Raw genomic sequence first — 23,764 nt, 5'->3', positions numbered from 1 at the left:
AAACATATCCTCAGCCGAACAACTCAATTCTGAGATGGCGAAAAAAGCTTAAGAAAAACGAGTCATACAGCTGTATTGGTAAGATTCCAAACACTCTTTTCATGTGCGTCATTTACGAGAAATCAAGGGCCACATAAGAAGAAAAATGACTCAGTGTGTTGCAAAATTCAACGTTTTATTATCTAATATATCTTTTTTTATGCATTTAGCACAATTTATAACAGAACGGATTTATCTAACATAAACTTTATAATTTTTATCTTATTTGTTATAATACAAAGGAGCCAAAGTTGTCCAAATAGCGCTCCAAAATTTTACCATCCGCAGCTTATTAACGCGAGGCACCGATTTCATTCATGTGTTGACGACAATGAAGTTGTCTCCACGATTTATTTTCAAAGCTGCGAACAAGCCGACGCCTCAGATATCTGGAACACTTAGCTGCCGTGAGCGACAAACTCGAGACGTAAAATATTTGCTTGTCAACACAAATCAATCTGTACTACCCCTAAATGCTTTGCAGGGCTGGCCAGTTCCGACTTGTAGAAACATGGACAGAACGATGCTGCTGGTCTTCAGTGAGGAAGAACATCTCTGCAAGTTGGACATGTGGCGTGCTACGAAGAAAAGGAAACACAGTTTTATTTTATTTTTTTTTTTTTTTTTGATAAATGCAGCTCTCCCCTGATATCGAACTTCAATTTGTTGCGATCTCATAACAGAAGCTAACCAATGATCACCCATTTTACAGCATCCAGCCATTGCTTTTTCGCGCTTACCTTCTCTCAAAATATAGCCCGATAGCAAGTTTTCTAGGTAGTCGAGTTGCGTGAAATTCCTGGGCTACACGAACGATTTTTGGCACCAAAAACCTGACCCGTTCGCAATATAAAACGAAAGCAAGACGTGAATCCTAAACCCAAACCAAACCAAACACCACAAAAGTCTGGGAAATAGAATGAGTACTGAAACCATCGTCTTTACTAAAAAAAAATTCGGACTGTCGCCTGTAATAAGTTAGGATTACACCTGCCGTACAGAGAACAATAAATCGCTTATTATGGCTCGCAGAGACTTGCCCAGAATTTTAGGGTAGATTTAATTTAAATTTAATAACAGTCTGCAGACAAGGCCAATGTAACAAATTACAATGGACAGTTATACAGTCGAACCTCTTTAATACGGACACCAAAGGAACACAGGGAAGACTGGCCGTTTTATGAAAGTGTCCGTATTACGAAGCTAGAATTTGGTCTCTTTGGGGCCGAATCGACTGCCCGTACTTGGGAGGTGTCCGTATTGTAGTGGTGTCCGTAAGGAGGTGTTTGACTGTAACAAAAAATGACACTGTAGTTACCATTTTCAACCATGTGGTGACGCACGGAGGGTGGAAGAGATGTGAGCAGGGCAACTCCAGAACTGCCTCGTCCAGTTCATAATCACACTGGCAGATGGCACAGGATAAACTGGAAGCTAAGAATAATTCAACCGAAAAAATACCAGTGTAAACGCCATAAAAAACATGGTTTTGCAATCCACAGCATAGGGCTTGCAAGGAGGAGAGTATGAATTTGAAAAGGAAGCAACATAAAACGACAAATGACGTCGAAAATTTGGTCGCGATGGCCACCAACTAAAGAACTGCAAAAAAAAATTCAAGCATACACAGAGATCAAAGCATGATTTTCGAAAAACCACACCTCTAAAATGTGGATCCAACGGAACAATTTTTGAACAGAGGTGGGGGGGGGGGAAAGGGATAAGGGCAACATCTCCAAGCCAAGCGCATACCCCCGGAGGAAGTTGTTCTTTAGACGCCGGAGGGTAAAATAAGTACGCTCCGAAGTCGCCGATGCCGTAGGTATTGTCAAATACAATCTTTACAGATTGTGTACCTTCCCTAGTAGCGTTTTGGGGAAAAGAGTTTCGTTAAAAGTCCAACACCATATTATCCCGCCAAGCACGATCCTGATAAAAAACGATTTTTGACTTGAAAAACCAAAGGGATTACCTCAAAAGACAAAAGCAAGACTTACCCAGTTGATCTTTAGTAACTTTTACTGTAGGGAGAGACTCGATCACTTCAGGTAGTGCTGGAGGGGTGCCCTCATTCATCATCTCGGGATGAGCCGTGAAAAACTAAAAGGGAAAAGACATGAAGAGATTGTTGATGAGGATGTACGGGATTTTTATCTAGACAGCTCAAAGTAGTTTCGTACTACTTAAAATCATGGTCAGGCCCCATCACAATCATTTCTAAAACCCATCAATGCCATCCAATGAACAACTGGTGTAAGTAAGATTGCGAAGGATAGAGCGGTTTTTACTTGAGTGTCGAAAGTAAATTGCGTTTGCTTTGGTTTTGCATACCATGCTTAGTGATTGGCGTCACTTTCTCAGCCAATCAGAACTAAAACCAAAACCAATCGTGACTCGCTCGCGCCCGTTTTCCCGCGCTTCGTGGCAGCTACATGTATTTGTTTCGAGTTTTGATTGATTCACTGGATTGTCTGTGTCGTTTGTGATTGGCCAGAGTAATTGTTTTTTTCCAAAACAATTCCCTTTTACCTTCTTCACGATTTGATTATGTTCGATCAACCCATATACAAAACACAGTGGTACACGTATTAGCTAACGGAAAGTGGCGACTAGCACACGAGATATGCTAAAACTTGTTACTTACCCCATGAAGAACGCCTAGCACAAAACCCGTGAAGGAACTGGCCTACAATCATAGACAAGAAAAAAGCCTTAATACAAACTTGACTGTACATGTATCTACCAGAAGTGGCAGAGTCCTGATTGAGAGGTCGGGGAAGCAAGTTTAGTTTCGGCCAGTGAAAGGGCAATGGGCACTGTTGGGTATTAAATCTCACCTCGCCATTTAAAAATGGAGGTAACATTAAAGTTCTCAGCAAATCTTCATCATCATCACCATCATCATCTTCATCACTGTCATCATCATCGTTATCATCATCATCATGATCGTCATCATCATCATCACTGCCCAAACAAACAATGACTGAATCAACTTTATGGATTCAAAATAAAAGTCGTTACTAGAAGTAACGTAGTGAGAAAAGCCTGTCGGTTAGCAGATTGGACTTCAGATGAAGCAACCCAGGTTTGCACACTGCAGCCATTGTGTTGTGTTCTTGGTAAAGTGACCAGGAGTATAAATGGGTACCTGCGATCTGTAAGAGAAACCTCACAAACTACTGGGCGATAACCTAAAATGGGCTAGCATGACAAGCAGGGGGAACACTCATCGACACTTAATACTGCAGACACTAAGACAAGCTCGAGCAGGTTCGTCCAAGTTAAATAATGCGATAGAAAGTTGTCTATGGAAATTCTAGCTAAGCCTTCTACCTGACTTAACTATTTCAACATTGTCTCTCTTTGCCAAGGTATATAAAGGGGTAGTGGACAAGCTGTAAAATCGAGGACATTAATTCTTTAAGTACCTTTCCAAATCTAAATCTAACTCGTCATCATCGTCGTCATTGTAGTCATGATCATTACAAACTGTACAGTCAGGATCTGTTCAGGAAAAAAATTGATCATCTTTAATTCACAACTTAACAGGCATTTTAACCATAAAAATATTGGAGAAAAAAGTCAACTGAAGTTTTGGAAAACTTTTATGCATTTCTCTTAAAACAGGAACATATGAAAATTTTTGGCAAAATAGCATCAAAGGCAAACAATTTGCAATGTGATATACAGTATTTGTGTTTGCCAGAGGTGGCTCCAGATTTCCATAAAATGAGAGATTGTCTGGCACCTGGAGTGAAATGACTCTTTTCTTCCTTAACCCTTTCACTCCTAAACGCGCATTCAGGCGCTATTTGGAGGTGCAGTCATTGATTCACTTGTGACGTCATTAATTAGCACGTCAGTGAAATTTTGGCTTATGCGCATGCACCAAAGTAAAATATTGTACATTTTTACACAGAATCTTTATGAAAATGTTGCTGAAGTGTAAAAAAGTGCTTCTTTAGCAAAGTTGAGGTAAATTCCAGACCATAGCACCAAAATTTCAGTTTAGTGGCTAAAAAAACGCGTTTTTGAGAAAAATTTGGCGGTCAAAGGGTTAAAACAGAGAGGAAGTTTGAAAGAAGGTTAATTTTTTCTAGTAGAGTGGAATTATCGCAACCACTTTCATCAGGCCAGAACAAAACCCAAGTCACCAACTTGCTTTTAACCCTTTTAATGCAACCATGAGGTTGCACAGTCAGTGTGCTGGATTCTAGATCGAGCAGCTCAGGTTTGTGCCCTGTTGGTGTCACTGGGTCCTGTTGCTGGGCAATACACAACTCTTACAGTACCTCTCTTGAATCTCTACCTAAGAGTATTAATGGGTGCCGGTAAATTACCAGGAAGCCATCCTCATCCCCAGGGCCACTTGTCCCTTTTAACCGGCAAAGCCTGGGGCACAAGTGGCTCTGGGGACACATGATTTGATTGGCTAGATTTTTTTAGATTTCGAATCCCATTGAAGCCCTGAATTTTTTCAGGCTTCTTTATTCCAATTGCTTAAATTGGAAATTCACTGCGATGGTCATTTATCACATTCATATCCATCCGCAGTTCATATATGAATCATTTCATATACATTACATCGTTTCACTCCTCTCACGGGTAAAATATGAACTCACAATTGACCTCACTCCCAATGTGTGGCTTCAATAGCTCAGTTGGTAGAGCATCACACCGGTATCGCGGAGGTCACGGGTTCGAATCCCGTTGAAGCCCTGAATTTTTTTTCAGGCTTCTTTATTCCAATTGCTTAACTTGGAAATTGACTGCGATGATCATTTATCACATTCATATCCATCCGCAGTTCATATCTGAATCATTTCATATACATTACATCGTTTTAATCTAAATCTAATTAATCAAAACAACCGTTCTAAAATCCCCTACAACAAAGGTATTTTAAAACGGTTGATTTGATTTGCCAAATTCAAATTTCCTTTGTTAAAGTTCTAGCCTATTAAATCATGTGTCCCCAGAGCCACTTGTTCCTTGTGACCCAGGCTGCTGGCTAAGAGGGACAAATGGCTCTGGGGACAAGAATGCTGGGGAACCTAACAGAATGCTGGAAAGAGTGTAAATACACCAAGTCATGCTTCAGAATCAGGGCCACAGCTCATGAATCACTAGACTTAAAAAGCTTTACTTAAATTCCACCATCCATTCACACAACCAGGTTTGGGTTGCCTGATAAACAGGGTTGCATTCCAATTTGAATTAAAAGCAATGTGTAAAATGTCTAGCATCAGGATTAAAATTAGTTTTAAAGTATTAGCCAACACGTACCAGAACAGCCAAAATTATCACCATCCCATCCTGTAGGCGGCTGATCATCGCTATCTAAGTTAATATCTGATTCCGTATCTGAATCACTTAATGAGGCCAGGGAAGGGAGGCTAGACATGATGGAGTCTCCAGAACATAGCATGTCCTCGTCATTATCATTATCACTGGAATCGTCACTATATATCAGCGGTGGAAGGGAGTCGTGATCTGACAGTTCACAGTCAGAGCCGTCATCTTTGATGCTACACGTATCGCAATAATTATCTTCTTTATCTGCAAGGACAGTGAAGAGATTTTTAAGACTTGTGATACTAAGTCAAAACACTAACATTATTCTAACAGTAATTGTTGTGTACATTAAGCCTTTACTTCATTGTCTACACCCTGATAGAAATGGCGTCATAAAATGTTCAAATTCAAGTGAACCGCAAGCCGTTAAGTAAGTGGTTTTAATAAATCCAGTTTTCCAACTAAAAGCCTTTGACTGTGTGAGAAATTTTGCCTAAAACTTTCTAGTTGACACCAGGTGATATGTCATTTCAGGATAAAATGTGACAAAAACCACCATGTAAATAGTCTTTCTGGGATGAAATGTAATGTAATGTGAGCACAGGTTAGATGAATTCAACTCGGCTGCGACGACTTACGTCCTGGCACCCTGGGATGAACACACTCATGTAAATAAAAAAACATTTGAATTCATGCTGGAATGAAACTCATCTTGGCTCTCATGTTAAGAGGCCCTAATTGATCATAGTTCTCAACCAATGAGTGCCAATGAGTGCCTGAGACCTGAGAGAATTGAAGGAAACCTTGAGGGACAGATGACACATCCCTAAATACACAATACTGTAAAACAACAACAAACTTGCCATAAATTACTAAACCCACCAGCATTTTCATGATCCCTTAAATTTAACGGGTGTCTGGGCGTGTCCTTGTCTGCTGCTGATGGTGATGCTGTGCCATGTGTTTCAGACTCCTCATTTGCAATTTTCCAATTTCGTTTACTGCCCACTTTGGTTATAGGTGAGCAAGGATTACCACAAGCTGTAAAAAAGTCAAAGGTGTAACAACTTAGTTTAGTAAAAAATAATTAATCAGTACGGTGATTATGTGGCCTAAGAAAACTACAATCATTATGATAATGTATACAAGATCATTATAAAAGCTTAATAATGAGAAGGTTTGCATCTTAATTAAAGGGTTTAAATTACAGTAGGGTATTAACTTCTGCATCATTAATTTTTGCAGACAATTTTTATTGTGGGACTTTATTTTTGCGATTTTTTGCAAATATCACAAAAATCATGAATTGTTTTATGTTTTGCAAAAGAAGTGACAATAAGGTATGAAGTATTAATTATTGCCTATCTACATTATAAGTAAAAAACTCTTTTTCTGGGTACAATCAAAAGTTCAAAAATTAGACAAGTAACCAGGGTAAGACATTGTAAAAAAATGAAATGTGATCTCTGGTTTAAAAATTTGATTAAAAAACGAGGTTTTGACTACCAGACTGTAGTCTCTAACGTGTAATAAATAAAAAGCGCAAACATTGAAATATATACTATAAAAAGTGTAAAAAAGCGAAATTATAATAAAAACAATAAAAATGTTTGTGTGCAAGTAAAAATGCTAATGAGAGGTTCAAAATAAAATTGAATATTGCCTTGGTAATTGTTTCGCATTATTGTAAAGCCTTTAAAAAAGGTTCTAACATCACTTCACATGCCTGGTTGAATGACCATTCCATCGACTTGCAGTTCGCGCGTGATTGACAAGGGAAATGTTGGCGTTAGAAAAACTTTGGAATCCTGGCACACAGCAATTATGAATTATGCTGACAATAATGCGAAACAATTACCAAGACAATATTCAATTTTATTTTGAATCTTTCATCATTTTTTAATCAAATTTTTAAAACAGAGACCGCATTTCAATTTTTTACAATCAAAAGGAGTTTCCCTAATGGTCACGGGTCGCGGGTTTCAAGTCGCGTGTTGCGGGTTTTAAATAAGTCGTGGGTTTTGAAAAAGTCGCGGGTTTTGAAAAAAGTCGCGTGTTTTTAAAAAGTTACGAGTTTTCAATAGAATGCATTAATTTCTCAGTAGAATTCATTCAAACAAATTTAAACCGGTTGCAAAGACGGAGGTTTTAAAATGATCGCGTTTTCTTAGGAACTAAGTTACGAAGTAACGTCGCGATTAGACAATCAAATTGCGAACTTCGGAACAAACTTCCCAAACTTTGCCGACTGAACTTCTGAACTTCCCAAGTTTGCAAGTTGAGGAGGAACGAGACACGTTACAAAGTGGTGGCAGAAATATTTCAGCAATTCTAGCTGCTCGAGTTTCAAAAATTAATAGTTGTTTGAACAAGCACGGCGTCGGTATCAACGTTCTGACCCACAGTAAGTATAAGGATTACATAATTATACCGTCTGTTGCATCACGTCCTGAAAAAAAAACATGTTCAAATTGGGTATCAAACATTGCATGATTTGCAATCAAGCTTTTAAGTTTGAAAACAACGTTGCGCGCGAACGATCATGAAGTTGAACCAAAGTATTCATGATTGAACGCGTACGGTTGATAAATATATTTTACTAGTATTCTGTGGCAAAAACTCTTTAAAATATTTTTAACTGGCGCAGATTTTAAAAACCCTTCTGTAGTTATGTTGACAGAAATGGTTTTGCTTCGCTAAACCATCGGAAGAAAACACGTACCATAAAAATATAATTGAGCCGTAAACATGTCGCGACTTTTAATTCAAATTTGTCTGACTCTTTCGCATTTGTATAACATTAATTTTACGCGAAGATCGGTAAAGCCGTCCAATTTCATTCGGTTTACAAACGCAGGAGACTTGACATTGAAGTTAAAGCCTCACAAAAATTTTAAAGATGTATTTGCTGTATATAAAAAGTTAAATTTGACCAAATTTCCGCCGACATAAAATGAGAATTATACTAGGGCCGCTAAGCGGCCTGAAGTAATAATTCCGATTATATGAACAGACGAAGTGAGAAATTTATTTATCGGCAGATCGCTCATGCGAAACGACGTCAGGCTCTTCAACTTCAACCAAATATTTTGTAACTCTAGCCACTGGAATCGCTGGAACATTACCGCTGCTGCCATGTTTTCTTCACCTGAATTTCCGACATGACCATGGCTTTCGAGCAATGTCTTGTTCCTCCTCAACTTGGGAAGTTTAGCCGGGCCAAAGTTGGGAGGTTTGTTCTGAAGTTCGTAATTTGATTGTTTAACCCGCAAAGTAATTGGCTACTTTGTAACGTAGTTCCCAAGAAAACGAGTTTAAATTTGTTTGAATGAATTTTACTGAGAAATAAATGGTTTCTATCGAAAACTCGCAACTTTTTAAAAATAGCGACTTTTGACTTTTTCAAACCCACGACTTATTTAAAACCCGCGACACGCGACTTGAAACCCGCGACCCGCGACCATTAGGGAAACTCAATCAAAAGTGTTGATTATGCAGGTACTGGATGCATGCCAACCAGGTTTTACTGCTACCTTGATGGTGTCGATGGCTCCTGTCAGAAGTCTGCTCTGCACTTGAGCTGCAACATGGAGTTGTGTTCCTTACAGCTGATGCTTCTATTTCTGATAAGTTTATATTAGAAAAAAAGGTTTAAAAACAACAAAGAGTGATTTCTAAGTTGCCAGCAGGGGTTTAATGTACATGCAGTGCCTAAGGTTACATGTACTTATCCATAAAAAACAAGCAGAAGGCTCTACTGAAAAACAAATCAATTACACATACAAGAAAAAATAAGCACAAAAGGAAATATACATAAACAGAAGTAGAAAGAAAGAGCTAACACTCTGACAAACACTACAGTGCCTAACCTCAGGAGGAATTAATAGGAATAATATACACACAAAGACACTTCTGAGTTTACCATCTTAAACAAGACATAAATTAAAACACTAACCTCTCTTGAATACAACAGCTTGACGGAGTAAGTCAAGTGTGGATGGACAACATTTCTGAGCGAGTGAATTTACAGCCATTGCCTTTTCAGGAAATCCCAGTTCAAAATATGCCTGAGCAAATCTGTAATGACCCTAAAAGGAAAATAATACACAGGTACAATATATACTAAATTTTCAATTCCTTTCATAAATCACAATGGCACTCAGTCAGACTGCCAGTGTGTGAGAAGTGAAATATCAAAACTACACAAGCCTCTTATGTATTTTACCATCTTATACAAGCCATTAATTTTACTTTGCTTACACTAGCAGGGGTGCAACTAACAGTTGGTCATCGGACATTGGCCGTCCAAAATTTGCTGATGTCCGACGAAATGTCACCGTGTGGTCAAACATGATATCTGAACAATTTTTTGATCGTAAATCATTTTACGGCAACAATGACTAAAATTCAGCCTTTTGTTTTTGGTGATGTCCGACCACAATTTTGTTTTGTCCAATCAAGATGGTGTCTTAGTGGGAGACATATGTCCTTTCAAGTGAAAAAATTATTTGCAGTGCTGTGTGAAAAACTATGCACGGGAGGCACAAAATAAAATTATATTCACAAAGAAGCGAAACTTTTTGGGGAGGAATACAATTTGTATTCTGCACAACTTCTTTTCTGCAGGATCTACACAATTATTGTATTTTAACAAAAAAATGCAAAAATAAACTCTGAAAACTTTTCACGCCACATGGGTAGTATGTCTCTTTATGTATACTGTAAGTACATCCTAAACAACTCACCTTTTCCCACTCAGGATTGAGATACACTGCTCTTTTTGCATCAGACAAAGCTTGCCTTTTATAAGAAAATAAACAAATGAGAGAAATTATGCATGTAATACATAATGGTACACACAAAAGAAGCATAACATTTTGGACATAATACTGTACTGTAAGAGGCTAGGGTAGAAGAAATTAGAAAAAGATTGTGAAGACACAGTGCATGAAATCTAAATATACACAATGAAGTTCACTTCACTTCTGCCCTTCCAAGCTTCTGATCCTCACTAAATAGGAGAACCATCCACCACTTCTGCGCCTATGTCATTTTTTTTGCTTGAGGGCAGAAGGCAAGAGATGTAAAAAAAAGAAAGAAATATTATATAAATACTACATGTAGTTGTAGTATAATTATTATAAAATGGGAAACAGTGAACAGAATTCACAAAAATTATCTACCATAAACAGGTGCATGTAAAATGTTTTCTTATATAGCAACATATGCAAATGTCAGTGACAACCTTTTTAAACATTATTGCAGCGATTAATCGCACATCTATCTGTTTGTCACTCTATCGACACAGAATAGCCTTACCAGAATTTCTTTAACTTGAGAAAACTTTGAGCTCTGTTGCCATACAGCAAGGGATCAAACGGACTGCAAGTGGAAGAACTCATCTGAGCAAACAGTTTTGTAATGTTTGTGTACATGTATAACAACTTAAGGGGCTTTCTTTTTCTTTATTATTATGTGTAACCACAGGTAACCAAAGCGTACTATGAGAGTTTGTATGGATGTACTATAAAAGCTTGTATGGATTTGAAATAAAGTTGAGAAAAATATCTCTTTTTACCGGTGAAAAGTTATAATGAAACTTTTAACCTCACCTGGTGTCACGTTTTTGTATTTCTAGTGCTTTAGAAAGTCATACGCGCGATTTTCATCTTAACCGTCTGTTGCGTACTAAAAGAAAGACAAGGTAGGAAAGCAAATTCGAAAGGCGAACGCAGGCCTCTTCGAAAAACTCGCTAAAAGTACCTCAAAACCAGACCTAACTCGATCTTTTCCCTTCACGATCCAAGAGCGATAATTATTCCATCTTTCTATGTAATTGAATTGCATTCAAGTTGAAGTTTGGAGCCAAGAACTTCATTTGAATTCACAACTTCGGCACAAATCGGGCGCCATTACGGCCGTGAAATTCAAATGCGAGCACCTAGCTAACGGTCGAGCCTAGGGCGAGTACAAAATCCACCCCATCCGGGGGAGACAGAGGAGACCTCTTGTAAGCACAATCTCATGCTCACTACAACCACTATAAGTTAATTTTTGTAACGGCGGGTAAACCCAAACGTCAGCAACCCATTCAATCAACATTCAAATCTGTGCACCGTTCCGAACGTTACAAAAATTAACTTATAGTGGCTGTAGTGAGCATGAGATGGTGCTTACAAGAGATCTCCTCTGTCTCCCCCGGATGGGGTGGATTTTGTACTCGCCCTAGGTTCGACCGTTAGCTAGGTGCTCGCATTTGAATTTCACGGCCGTAATGGCGCCCGATTTGTGCCGAAGTTGTGAATTCAAATGAAGTTCTTGGCTCCAAACTTCAACTTGAATGCAATTCAATTACATAGAAAGATGGAATAATTATCGCTCTTGGATCGTGAAGGGAAAAGATCGAGTTAGGTCTGGTTTTGAGGTACTTTTAGCGAGTTTTTCGAAGAGGCCTGCGTTCGCCTTTCGAATTTGCTTTCCTACCTTGTCTTTCTTTTAGTACGCAACAGACGGTTAAGACGAAAATCGCGCGTATGACTTTCTAAAGCACTAGAAATACAAAAACGTGACACCAGGTAAGGTTAAAAGTTTCATTATAACTTTTCACCGGTAAAAAGAGATATTTTTCTCAACTTTATTTCAAATCCATACAAGCTTTTATAGTTTATCCATACAAACTCTCATAGTACGCTTTGGTTACCTGTGGTGTAACCACTCAAATTGTGTACTGACAGAGTCAGTTACAAAGTTGTACAATGATTTATAATGTTTGATTTATGTTACAAGCAAGCATTCTTAAATCTTTACCTTAATTTAATTGCCCGAGAATAGAAAGCGGCAGCCATGTGATAATCACCATCCATAAAGTGATCATTGCCTTTAAGTCTTAGTTCTGTGCAAACCTGTATAAACAACAACAGTATTGATTCTATATAGAGATAATACAGTGTACATACGTACTGTTAGCTAATTTCTAAAAAAGCACAGGTACAATTATTTAAAGGTCTTGTTTCAAACAAATTTGTAGTTTTCAGGAACAGATAACGACAAATACAAGTGAACATAGGTATTGTGGAAATAAAATGGAGGTTCGAATGGTACCTGGAAACAAAGGGGTGTCAAATATACATATGAGACTTTGTGAGATGGTGAGACTGAATATCATTTGTACGAGCCCCAAGACCTTTTTAGCCTTGCAAAAGAAATTGAGAAGGCCTGCGTCAAAGAAAAATTGAGACGACGAGACCCCTGAAATTTGGCTAAAATTTTTGCGAGACATGCATTTTTCTAAAGACCATTCACCAACCCTTAACAAAAAAATATACTGAGTATCTTTGCATATCTGCCAGTTTTAGCAAGAGCATGTACGCAACATGCAAAATGATTTGAAGCAGCAAAACAGTAAATGAACATTCACCGGCTCTTTCATCTTCATTTCTTCTTCAAACTTTGTTAGACAATCACGAGGCTCACAGGCCTGGCATATGTATTTGAAGACTGGAAAACAAAACCAAGCAAGTTATTCATTACTTCATTTCTGTGCCTTCACTTGCAAGCAAGACAAAGAAGACCTTTAAAGAACATTATTATTTTATAAAGCTTTTTTACTAAGCAAGCTGATTGAATCTAAGATCCTACTTGGTTAGAATTAAAACTCTTTTCAAATGTAAAAATAAGTTCTAAAAGGTCAAGTTTTAAATAAATGGTCATTTAATAAAATAATGCCCCTGGTTTTTACACTGTACAAGTAAACATTCTCTGCAATCATAAGTTTTGGTCCCGCACATGTACATGTACATACTTATAAACTAACTTTGACATAAAGCATGCTACTAGTAGGCCAACCATCTCAGTTTTTTTGTCAATGCCTGCCTAACTTGGGTCTATTTTACCTATAGGTCAAAGGCACTCACCTAATCTCTGATTACTACTAGTTATAGCAGTGAGTTTACCTTGATGAAGAATAGTGAGCGACAGTAACTGAATTCCTTGTTTATCTAGTAAATGGTGATTACCACTGAAACAAGAACTGCAAAATAGCAAATAAAAAAATAAATAAAAAAAATAAATGAATGCAGATTCATGATGCCTTCTACATTCCATGCTTTCATTCAAACACAACTTTAAGTTAGAAGTTTTTAGGGCAATTTAGTCATGTACCTAATGCAAGGCAGTGCTCCCCCATTTACACCAACTTGAGTGCTTGTTTATCATTTTAAATATTAAATAGTTAACGGGTTCAACAGTCGGGAGTTTCAGTTCTTTGTTGTGAAAGGAACAGTGACATTAATAATAATAAAGCAAAACAAGGAATACAAACAACAGTGACTTACCTCATAAGTGACACAAATTCACTGCTGTTTCCAATAGAGAGAGCTTCCTCGACAACAGCGCACTGCAAACAAATAAACATACGTGTATCAGCCAGCTGGGCACTAATATCGCTTGTAATGCCAATAGGCAATACAGGAAAATCCAGCCCAGACTACTAGCCAATCACAGCACACATCATGTCTAACCAACTTCCAGCCATAATTAACTGCGCAGCTTTCCCGGCTGCATTCTTCAATAGTGTAGTTATTTTCAATCTTTGAAAAGCTTAAACATAGTCCTTTGTATTACTCTTTCTTCTGTGTTTTTTAATTCAAGAAAATATGTTTTAATGTTCACTTACATCCTTCAATTCTTTATAAGTGTGGTAACTGCTGTGAAGAAACTTGTCTGAGCTCTGTATGAAGACAAAAACAAAACAATCCTTCAACGAGGAAATTATCTCAAGTTACACCAAGAGACTGTTCCTAGAGTCGCGGCACTCTAGATCTTAGGCGGATTCCAATGCGGTTAACAAAAGAAAACCCCTTCCGTGCACTTACACTTCACTGCTAAGAAATTAAAAATTGGACGGCATATTTTAACATGCTTAGGTAGCACAAAGTCATGCTAATGTTTAACAAACTCATTTTACTCTTAAAAATAAGATCGTATGCATCATTCTACTAAAATTATGTCTACCAAGTAGGTAAAGTATAAAAACAAAACAGGTGGGCTCATTTTGGGGGGAGGGCCTATTATCAGAAAGATTTCTGCATCTGAGATTTGTGGCACTTATTTCATGGGGCTTATTTTAGGGGGGGGGGGGGTAAGGGAGGCCCAGTAGCCTAATGGTTAGTGCGCTGGACTCTGGATTCAGTGGTTGACGCCCTGGCCAGAGTACTGCAGTGTGTTCTTTAGCAAGAAACTTAATAGCTTGTCAGTGCCTCTCTCCACCCAGGTGTAAAAGTGGGTGCCAATGAATTTAATGGACTAGTATCCCATCCAGGGGGGGAGAAGAATTACTCCTAGTCGCTTAATGCTACAGAAACCATGATACGCACCGCCTGATGGGCCACTAGGCTAAAACACAGACTTTACAACATTGTACCTTTCAGGGGTGGGGCTTATTTTCGGAATTTTATAGTACCCTTTTGAGCAACACATAATACTCTGCACAATCTGGCATTTCCTATGTTATACATGTATAACTGTATAAATACCATACACAAGAACAAAGGAAAATACCAAACTTGTAGCAAGAGTAAAATTGAACCACAACGTACATGTATACATTGTACTGTAAAGCACTGACCCGGTGGCCTAAACATGTGGCCTGTACAATGTACCAAGGACTTCTAACCACTGTTCATGTACAATATACATGCACAATCTGATTCACACAATAAGACTTTCTTGCATACATGACAGACCCACAACATTACTTAGGACCATTTAGATGTGTGTGCATCTGTCATAGAAATGTGGAAGGCCAATTTACATTTACATGATGTGATTCAAGTTGTAGTCATTGTGTAAGCCTGTTTCATGCGAATCAATAATAATAGACAAAATTGTACTGTCTCATTTACCCCTAAGTTGTTATTGTTTTTGTTGTTGTTTCAGTGGCCTCAGGGTTAACTATTCAGGCTACAAAATATCATTACAATAGTAAGCATAAAAAATTCTCCTGATCAATAACAAACAGAAGATACTGTCTTACGAGGCAGGAGAGAACAGTGTCCACAATTTCCTCTGCTAGCTCTGCTAGTTCGATTAATCTTTTTGACAAACATGATCCCAAACAGGAAATTCTGCAACAATACAAAATAATCAATGCCTACATAAAATTATGTAGTATACAGAAAGACCTACAGTTTGTTTATTAGTGTGATTGTCCACAACCGAAGTTTCAACAACCTTATCTGTACAGTAAGTAAAAGTGCCAGCACAGCCATTTCATGTATCCCTTTCAAATCAGACAAGGGCAATGAACAGAATCAAGACACCTGCAATAAAAAGTTTGTAAAATAACTATAACCTTTTGATTTACCTGTCAAAGCTTGGTCTTGGAACTAAGCTTAAATGCCTGAGCCATCTGATGTTCTGATGTAAAAAAGAGAGGACTTAAACCAGCCACACAAAAAAATAACACAAATAATTTTTTATACAGTGACATCTTCAGCACAGTACATTTTCTTATGCTCCATGGAGAGTTGAATTGCTAGTACATACATGTACCTTTGAAGAATAGTTCATTCTTTTTCCAAACAAGACAGGAGCCAAAATACAAATCTTCATATGTTTCAAGTGTTTCTCTCTTGCTATGGTATCCATTTTCAACCATGCATGAACTGGGTTCTCTGTAGATAGATGTTTCACAAAAAATGAATAAATAGTTTAAAAAGCAGGAACGTTTTGTTCCAATGTACATGTTAGTGTTTAAAGGGCACAGTTTCCATTGGACAGAAGTAGCTGGCCAGCCCAGTGATTTTGAATGACTGTAAAATAGGTCTTTTCCACAAGAATTGTCTCACTAATCCACCATAACAGTGTATATAATTTATGCATTGACTGATCTGACAGCCAGACAAAACTGACTGACAACGGAATTCTGTTCTCGAATGTACTGGGCAGGACAGCCATTTTTGACTTATGGAAAGTGTCCCTAAGAGTGTTTTTCACTGGCAGAAGCAGTTTTCCTTTTCCACAGAAGACAGTGAAACAGCTATCTTCAATGTCACTAAAAGAGGTTCATCAAAATAAAAACAATATTGCTACAGTAGTCAACTTATTACACCACTTTCTAAAGCAAAAAAAAAAACACAAAAGTGCATTACTTCATCCAGCTATAGAGCGTTTTCACGTGACGTCACATTTTTCGCGGGAAATTTGAGACGCCATATTGGTGTTCCACTTTTCCATCATGGCAGTATATTCCCTCTCGGATTATGTGAACAACCTCGATCCCCACGTAAAGAAACCTACTCTGATGAGATTTCTTGTGTTGGAATGGATCCTGTAATAATTCCGGATAAAACATACGATCCAGAATGCTTGCCTCCTGTCGAATCTATGGATTTGCTGTCGTTTTGAGTCCTAGAAACCGGCTATTACAGTAAGGACCAATCTTTCAGAAGTTCACACGGGCGTATAATCAACTTATTCAGGGTTTGTAAATAGTGTTAAAGAGTATAAAATAGGCAAAAAGTTCATCGTTCTCGGAAAGGTTAGGCATTCACAAAGAATGAACGATTCAAATGTTACGCTTTCGATAATAACCGATCAAAATGGCTCGCATATCACAAGAGTTCTGTTAAATTACATCGAGGCATGGAATCAAAATAGGAATAAAGGAAAAACTTTCATGTTGTGGCTTTAAGTTTGATTCGCCCTAAGTTTGTTTCTATTGTTTCAAGGAGCAGAAACATATCAACAACTTGTCAGCCAACTTCGATAATTTGCAGCAAATGTTGTCTGAGTTAATATATTTGCCTTCCTGGGATTAAGCTAAAAGTTGACCAAAATTGTTTGCCCAATGTTTAAATACCAGGTTATTCATTTACTTTCCAACCCAGTCTTTCAAATGCTGGAGGAGTTGGTTTTTGTATCAAGGCAGATCATTCAGTTATTTACAACTAGTCCTGAACTCACAAAAACAACAGATGACTTTAATTTGAGGCTCTATGGGTAGAAATGCAAAATGGATCTCAAAGAAACATGATCTGTAGTGTGATTTATCTGCACCCAAATGGTTATATACAAAACTTTATGGATAATCTTAACTCTACAGTTGACAGGATTCATAGGAAGGATAAGTTCTGCATTACCTTGGAGCCTCTCTATGGGTACTTCCAAAGAAATCGAAGAAGCGAAGATCACCGCGGAAAAAGCGAAGATCTCAAGATTGAAGCGAAGATCTGAAATTGACCAAAATTCACGTGATCAAATTGAACACTCCGATATAAAATTGTAAAAATTCCTAAACACTACAGAAAATATCTGTAATTTTTAAATGTTGGCATTTGACAACATTCCACGGAAAAACCGAACGAAGATAAAACGAAGATCTGTTTAAAGAAAACGAAGATTTGCAAAAAGTTGCGAAGAAAACGAAGACCGTGGGTACCCATAGAGAGGCTCACCTTGGGAGATTTCAATCTTGATCTCCTTAAATTGGATTCGCACACCGATACAGAAAACTTTTTAAATACCTTGGGGGTCCTCTAGTTTTCAACCACACATTTTACAACCCACCCGAATTACTGACCACTCAGAAACATATCAACTCAAGTGAAAATCTTGTTTATGATCTTACTGAACATCTACCTAACTTTCTAATTGTAAAAAAAATATATTCTTCTCTTCCCAATAATATTAAGATCTAATAATGAGACGATTTTTATTTTTATGAATCTGCTCTAATTCAAGATATCCAGTGATCCTAATGTAATGTTTAATTCCTTTTACACTAGAATCTCAGAAATAATTGTTGTTCATATCCCTATCAAGCAACTTTCTAAACGTGAAATGAAATCCAAACCATGGACAACTGCATTAAGTGACTCAATTATCATTCTAAAGAAGTATATGAAAACCAAACCAGTCATAGATGCCAAGTTTTTTGGCTGGCATGGAGTGAGAAATTGAATTGCCCCGAAGGAGCATTAGTGAGACCCAGAGGAGGTAACTTCTAGGGGGGTCTGGGGGTATATTCCCCCAAAACAATTTTAAAAAAGTAAGTTGTAGAGAAGCAATCTCCTTCATTATGGGCAAACATTTGTTGTTTTTAAACTCCTCCCTACTCGATTAGCATTCATCTCTACCAAAGTACAGCTGAAAGTATATCTCTTTATTTAAATTAAACTTTTAGGAATGGGCATAACCACTTGCTAAAAGTGAGTAAAAATAACTCTAAAAATAATCACTTCCATGTAAATAAGTCTGATTCCAAGAAAGTCGACTGGAAGGGGATAAGACAACTTGACTGTCAACCTTAGATGCAGATCTGGATGTACTCCCACTAAATTACTTGTTGACGATTCTGAAAAAAATGATCCTAAGTCAATGGCAAAATTATGCTTTTAACTCTTTCTATGTTCATATTGGATATTTATTGGCTAAGAGTGTTCGTAGAGTAAATAAATCACCTTCATCTCAGGATAATTTCTTTGTACAGTAAACACCTGCGTGTAAGAACCTAGTGGTTTAAGAACCTGCTGGCAGAAATTTGCCATTTTAATACCCCAAAATATAAGAACCTGTTTAGCCAAGCAAATTTCAACAGGTTCTTATATGTGGGTTATAGAAAATTTTTATGATCATTTTTAACAGAACATCCCACACTGTATTTACAAATAAAGGAAGACAGATTCACATAGACTGTTATTGTCTTCTTTGGACCTTGCATGAGGCTTGAAGCAAGACAGTTATGAATAAATGCTGCATAATGAAGGACCAAACCCATTTTTTTCTTCTCGTACAATCCAAAACTATGGCTCCTCCTTAGAAATTAAGAACCTTAATAAGAACCTACTTAGCCTAAATTACCAATAACTACCCCCAAATACAAGAACCTATTTTGCCAAACTTAGAAAATTGTACACAATGTAGGTTCTTACACGCAGGTGTTTACTGTATTTCCCATAACAACTGTGGAAATTGAAAATAAAATTATTAAACTGAATGCCAGCAAGTTTACTTCCTAAGAGCTAATAAATATGTCATATCTAAGCCTCTACTACGAGAAATTATATTAAATAAATGCTTCCTTTTCAACTTTACTGGAATTGTCCCAAGCAATTTTAAAAAAAGCTAAAGTTACCCCTGTGTTATAAACAAGTTTAGGCCTTACAAACAAATTTAGACAATTCTGTCCATATTTAATAAACTGTTGGAAAAATTGATGCATAAGAAAATACTTCTCTTGGCAAAGAAGAATTTCAAAGTAATTTATTGCAAACAGTTTGGTTTCTGTGAAAACACTCCACTGATCATGCCATTCTAAGCATTATCGACCGGATACAACATGCAACTGACTGCAACGAACTTTCTTGTAGTATAATTATTTAAAGATTTTAGTAAAGCCTTCAATACTCTAAATCATAACATCTAGAGTGAGAAACTAGATTATTGTGGATTTCGTGGAGTAGCGAAAGATTGGTTCACCTCATATCTTACCAACAGATATCAGTTTGTTTTCTTGGGACATACCGGAACTGTGTCAGATCTTCAATCTTTGAAATGCTTGCTGCTAACTCGGTCATTTTCTAACATATAGCATCAGCTAAATCGTCTCTACTTAAGGCAGAAATACATCTTCCTCTTTCCGTAGTCAGGTATTCCATGTACTTGCCTTGGTTAACAATAACACGTAAAACACGAAAAAACTCAGTTTTTCACCACTGGGCCTTCTTTTTCCCTGTATTATTGCCACAGCCGACGAGAATGCAAAGAATCTTAATGTAAATGAGTTGTTTCGCGCATTAAAGTAGTCGAAAAACTGTAAATTATGCTCTAACTGTTGTGTGACGCTACTCAAACTCTGCTTCGATGGAACACCAATATGGCGGATAAAGTCGGTTGCCATGACAATGGAGAAATCTGGTCACGTGAGTGAAAACGCTCTATATTATTGGATACTAGTCAAATTCAAATTCCACCATTTTGTCAGGTTACTGCAGCATTTCATCTGTACACATTTTATAAACCTGGGTAGGGGTGCAATCTAAGAAAAAGTGTACAATTTTTCCCACTAGATGACACAAAGGTTTAAACCCAGAGACCTATTGGGCCACCACATCTTTCCAACATGTAACTAAGGTACAAGGCCTTCAGTTTCTCTACCAACTGAATAACATTGGCACTTTTTGTTTGTTTTCAATCAAAAAATGCACAGCATTTGTATAAACTGATTTGCTCACATTTCACAATTAACTGATCTAGTTTAAGAGTGAACAAAAACAAATTTAAATGTTATTTATTTACCCACGTGACACAGAAGAGCTAAGGACACTCCTGTGACTTGTGGTCTTTCTTTATTATTAGCATTGGACAATAAGAAGTGGAGGGGGACAGGAGAGAATGAACCTCCTGCCTCCGTACCTTTTACTCCCACCTCGTGCCCCTTTCCATAGCCATTCTCTCCTACTTGTTCCATACCGTATTTATTTGATTAAGCGCCTTGGACCTTGAGAGTGGGCACTTATTCGAGGTGGGCGCTTACTTGAGTCTGGGCGCTTATTACATTTTCGCCATCTTCAGCAAATAGTAAGTTTATTTTTGTAACAAAACAAAAAATAATAACAAAACGTGAAGATTTACCAAAGCAGAATTTTAACTGTTCATTACTGAAAGCTTCTGTAAAATACTAAGAAAACTCGGTCACGGGGAAAGTCTTCTTACCATAATGATTCGATTTAGCGCCCGGGGCACTTATTAACTTTTGGCATCTCAAGGGAGGGCGCTTATTCGAGACAGGGCGCTTATTCGGGACAGGGCGCTTATTCGGGACAGGGCGCTTATTTAATTTTTTGAGAAACAACCAAATGTTCAAAACAAAACTTTAGTAAATATTATTAAATAATGACAAGGTTCAGTTACTTTAAAAAGAAGTGTTCATTTTAGCAGTAAATATATACATGTACGGTACGGTGAATGTTCATGAGTTTATCTATTTCACGTTGATGACTTAGATTCAGTAGGGGCATTTATCCACAAAAGGGGCACTTATAAGAATGGGGGCGCTTATTGGAATAGGGGCGCTTATTGACAAAAACACATTCGAAGGGGGGCGCTTATTGACATAGAATCATTACGGTAGTTGTACTTACTCCTATTGTGCACTTCAGGGTTTTTATGGGGGGAGGGAGGGCTTATTCGAAGCTGGTTGCTTATTATCTTTTCCAACTTTCAGGGTAGGCGCTTGTTCGAGGTGGGAGCTTATTCGAGGTTGGGCGCTTAATCGAATAAATACGGTATCTATTGTAAAATATAACAAAATATTATTTTGCAAAAGTTTACTTGTTTTCTCCCGGTTCTGGCCACCTCAAGAATCCCACTTCCCGCCCTCTCTCCTCACGATCCCACCCCTTTTTCCCCGGGCCCTCCCCGCTGTCCCTGTCCACTAAGAATCCTGCCTGAAGAATATAAACATCTTGTCCTTACCAATACCTTCTCTCTTCACACATACCTGAGCCTTTTCTTGTACATTCACAATCCTTGCACAGTAAGCAAGTTGTGTAGTCATCACTTGTCTTATTCTCCATTTCCTGAATAATTCAGTACATGTATATTGATATTAGAATATTGCTGTCATACACGTAAGCTGTTTGTTTTGATATGAACAGTGACTATTGGTAAAATTGATTGGCTACACAACTACTGTACCTTCTTAGAGCAGTTTTTGGTTGAGTGTCGTAAAACCAAAACCACAAGATATTACTTTGACCAATCACAAGGCTGGGCTGCAAATAACAGTCCGTCATCTCAGGTGACCAAAATTTGCTCATGTCCGACTAAATCCCAAGTGTGGCCGGACATAATGTCGGGACAATTTTTTGATCATTAATCATATTACGGCAACGATGAATAAAATCTGTCCAACCAAAATTTTGTTTTGTCTGACCAAGATGGTGTCTTAGTAGGACATATGTCCTGTCAAGGGAAAAAAATTTATTTGCAGCCCTGCAAGGGACACTTACATGTACACTCAGTAAACAAATCAAAACGCTAATTAGGTAATTACATGTAGTTGCCATAAAGTGCAAAAGTGTTTTTACTTTTACTTTTAACTGGCTGAGAAATTGGCATGAGAGGTTTGAGCCAATCAATGAGTGTAGTAATGCAAAACCAAAGTAAAAGCAAATTACTTTTCATCCCAAAGAATACAAAATCTATCCTGTGTTTAACACATTAGCCACTTGATTATGCCAAGACAATTACATGACCACTCTAATTTTTTTAATGACTTTGATAGAGTGTAGTCAAATAAGGCTTTGTCACTCATCAACTTGTGTTGAAAAGTGTTGGGTCACCTTTCCTGTCACAAATTGTATATGAAAGGGTAAGGATTTAGTTCCAGGGGCAGAGCCCCGCGTCTTTTTTTTTGTTGAGTACTCACAAGAGAGGGGGAGGTGTGTTAACTAGGATTCAGGGTCATCTTCATAGATTTCAAGTGAGGCCTTCCAAGGGCTAAACGCAACAAGCAACATGACCCTGAATACTGGCAACACAGGAACATTTTAACAGCAACAAGCGACAGATTATATGCGACATTGCGACACAATGACCCCAGCATCTGCTTTTTTTTTTTACTACTCACAGAACAATTCTGTTATGCAATACAGTTTCTTTACATACATGTGACCACCAAACTGTCCTAAAATTTTTGTTATCCAGTTTACACTGTAAATGCCCAACATAACCAATCACACATTGGTAATTAATAATTGACACGAAGGTGACATTTTTTGGACAGCCTGAGATTGAACTTACATTTTGTAAAATCAAGCTAAAAGATCAACCGTAGAGTTTTCTCTCATGACAAAAAGAATAAGGTAAGCGTTCTATTAAGTTCTAGGCAATAAAAAGATAACATAGTGCACACGTGAGGTCATAAAAGTTCACAAATTAATCGGTGCAATCAGTATATAAGCTTACTAGCTGTACGTGAGGTTTTTTCAGATATTTAAGTTTAACACAAACAACGAATGTGAAGTTTCCAGCATAAGAAACCACACATTGTAAAAAAAAAAAAATACTGAAAACAGAGAAAGTGAGGGGCCTTTCTACTTACACTGCTTGTTTTGTTGCTCTCTAAATTCACAGCAGAAGCCATATTTTGGTCGGTAAGATCGATTGGTTATAAGCTGAAGATGTAATAGAAAGGCCTGAGACAAATCATAAATCAAGCGACCTGTTGATGTGGGTCTTCACCATTGCACTGAGCGCTGTTCAAAGCACGGAGGAACGGAGAAACAAGACTTCTGGATGAACACAAATTCACTAAAATCTCTCACATCACAGAGAAAACTTCACTTCCGAGAGAGAGATCTGTTGAAATTTCCCAGCATACATAGCGTTTCGTGATGTTTAAAGCTCGCTTCTGATTGGCTCACAG

At 37.7% G+C, this 23,764-nt stretch overlaps 1 protein-coding gene across 3 annotated transcripts; it reads right to left on the bottom strand.

Annotated features, from left to right (window-relative positions):
• Nucleotides 1-158: 158 nt before the first annotated feature.
• LOC144641451 (uncharacterized) lies at nt 159-23,709 on the bottom strand. 3 transcript variants are annotated; one of them, XM_078500465.1, is made up of 22 exons: nt 23,441-23,709; nt 21,836-21,914; nt 15,886-16,007; nt 15,698-15,750; nt 15,368-15,458; nt 14,009-14,062; nt 13,668-13,729; nt 13,287-13,363; nt 12,752-12,831; nt 12,142-12,236; nt 10,654-10,716; nt 10,080-10,134; nt 9,290-9,422; nt 8,868-8,957; nt 6,217-6,375; nt 5,326-5,598; nt 3,468-3,543; nt 2,877-3,003; nt 2,684-2,725; nt 2,037-2,139; nt 1,358-1,473; nt 159-617 (listed from the first exon to the last, which is right to left on the bottom strand). In XM_078500465.1, the coding sequence occupies exons 1-22, from the start codon at nt 23,480-23,482 to the stop codon at nt 576-578; spliced, it is 2,034 nt and encodes a 677-aa protein (XP_078356591.1). In that variant the 5' UTR covers nt 23,483-23,709; the 3' UTR covers nt 159-575. The 3 variants fall into 3 exon arrangements, with proteins under 3 accessions (XP_078356591.1, XP_078356595.1, XP_078356599.1); XM_078500469.1 differs by having other exon boundaries at nt 2,877-3,000; XM_078500473.1 differs by having other exon boundaries at nt 2,877-2,960; nt 3,491-3,543.
• Between the last annotated feature and the right edge of the window lie 55 nt (nt 23,710-23,764).

The sequence above is a fragment of the Oculina patagonica genome, chromosome 2, assembly GCF_052425735.1.
Source record: "Oculina patagonica isolate OP01 chromosome 2, crgOcupat, whole genome shotgun sequence".
Classification (NCBI taxonomy): Eukaryota; Metazoa; Cnidaria; class Anthozoa; order Scleractinia; family Oculinidae; genus Oculina; species Oculina patagonica.
The sequence above is the reverse complement of the archived record's forward strand: the minus strand, read 5'-3'. Positions and strand labels throughout refer to the sequence as shown.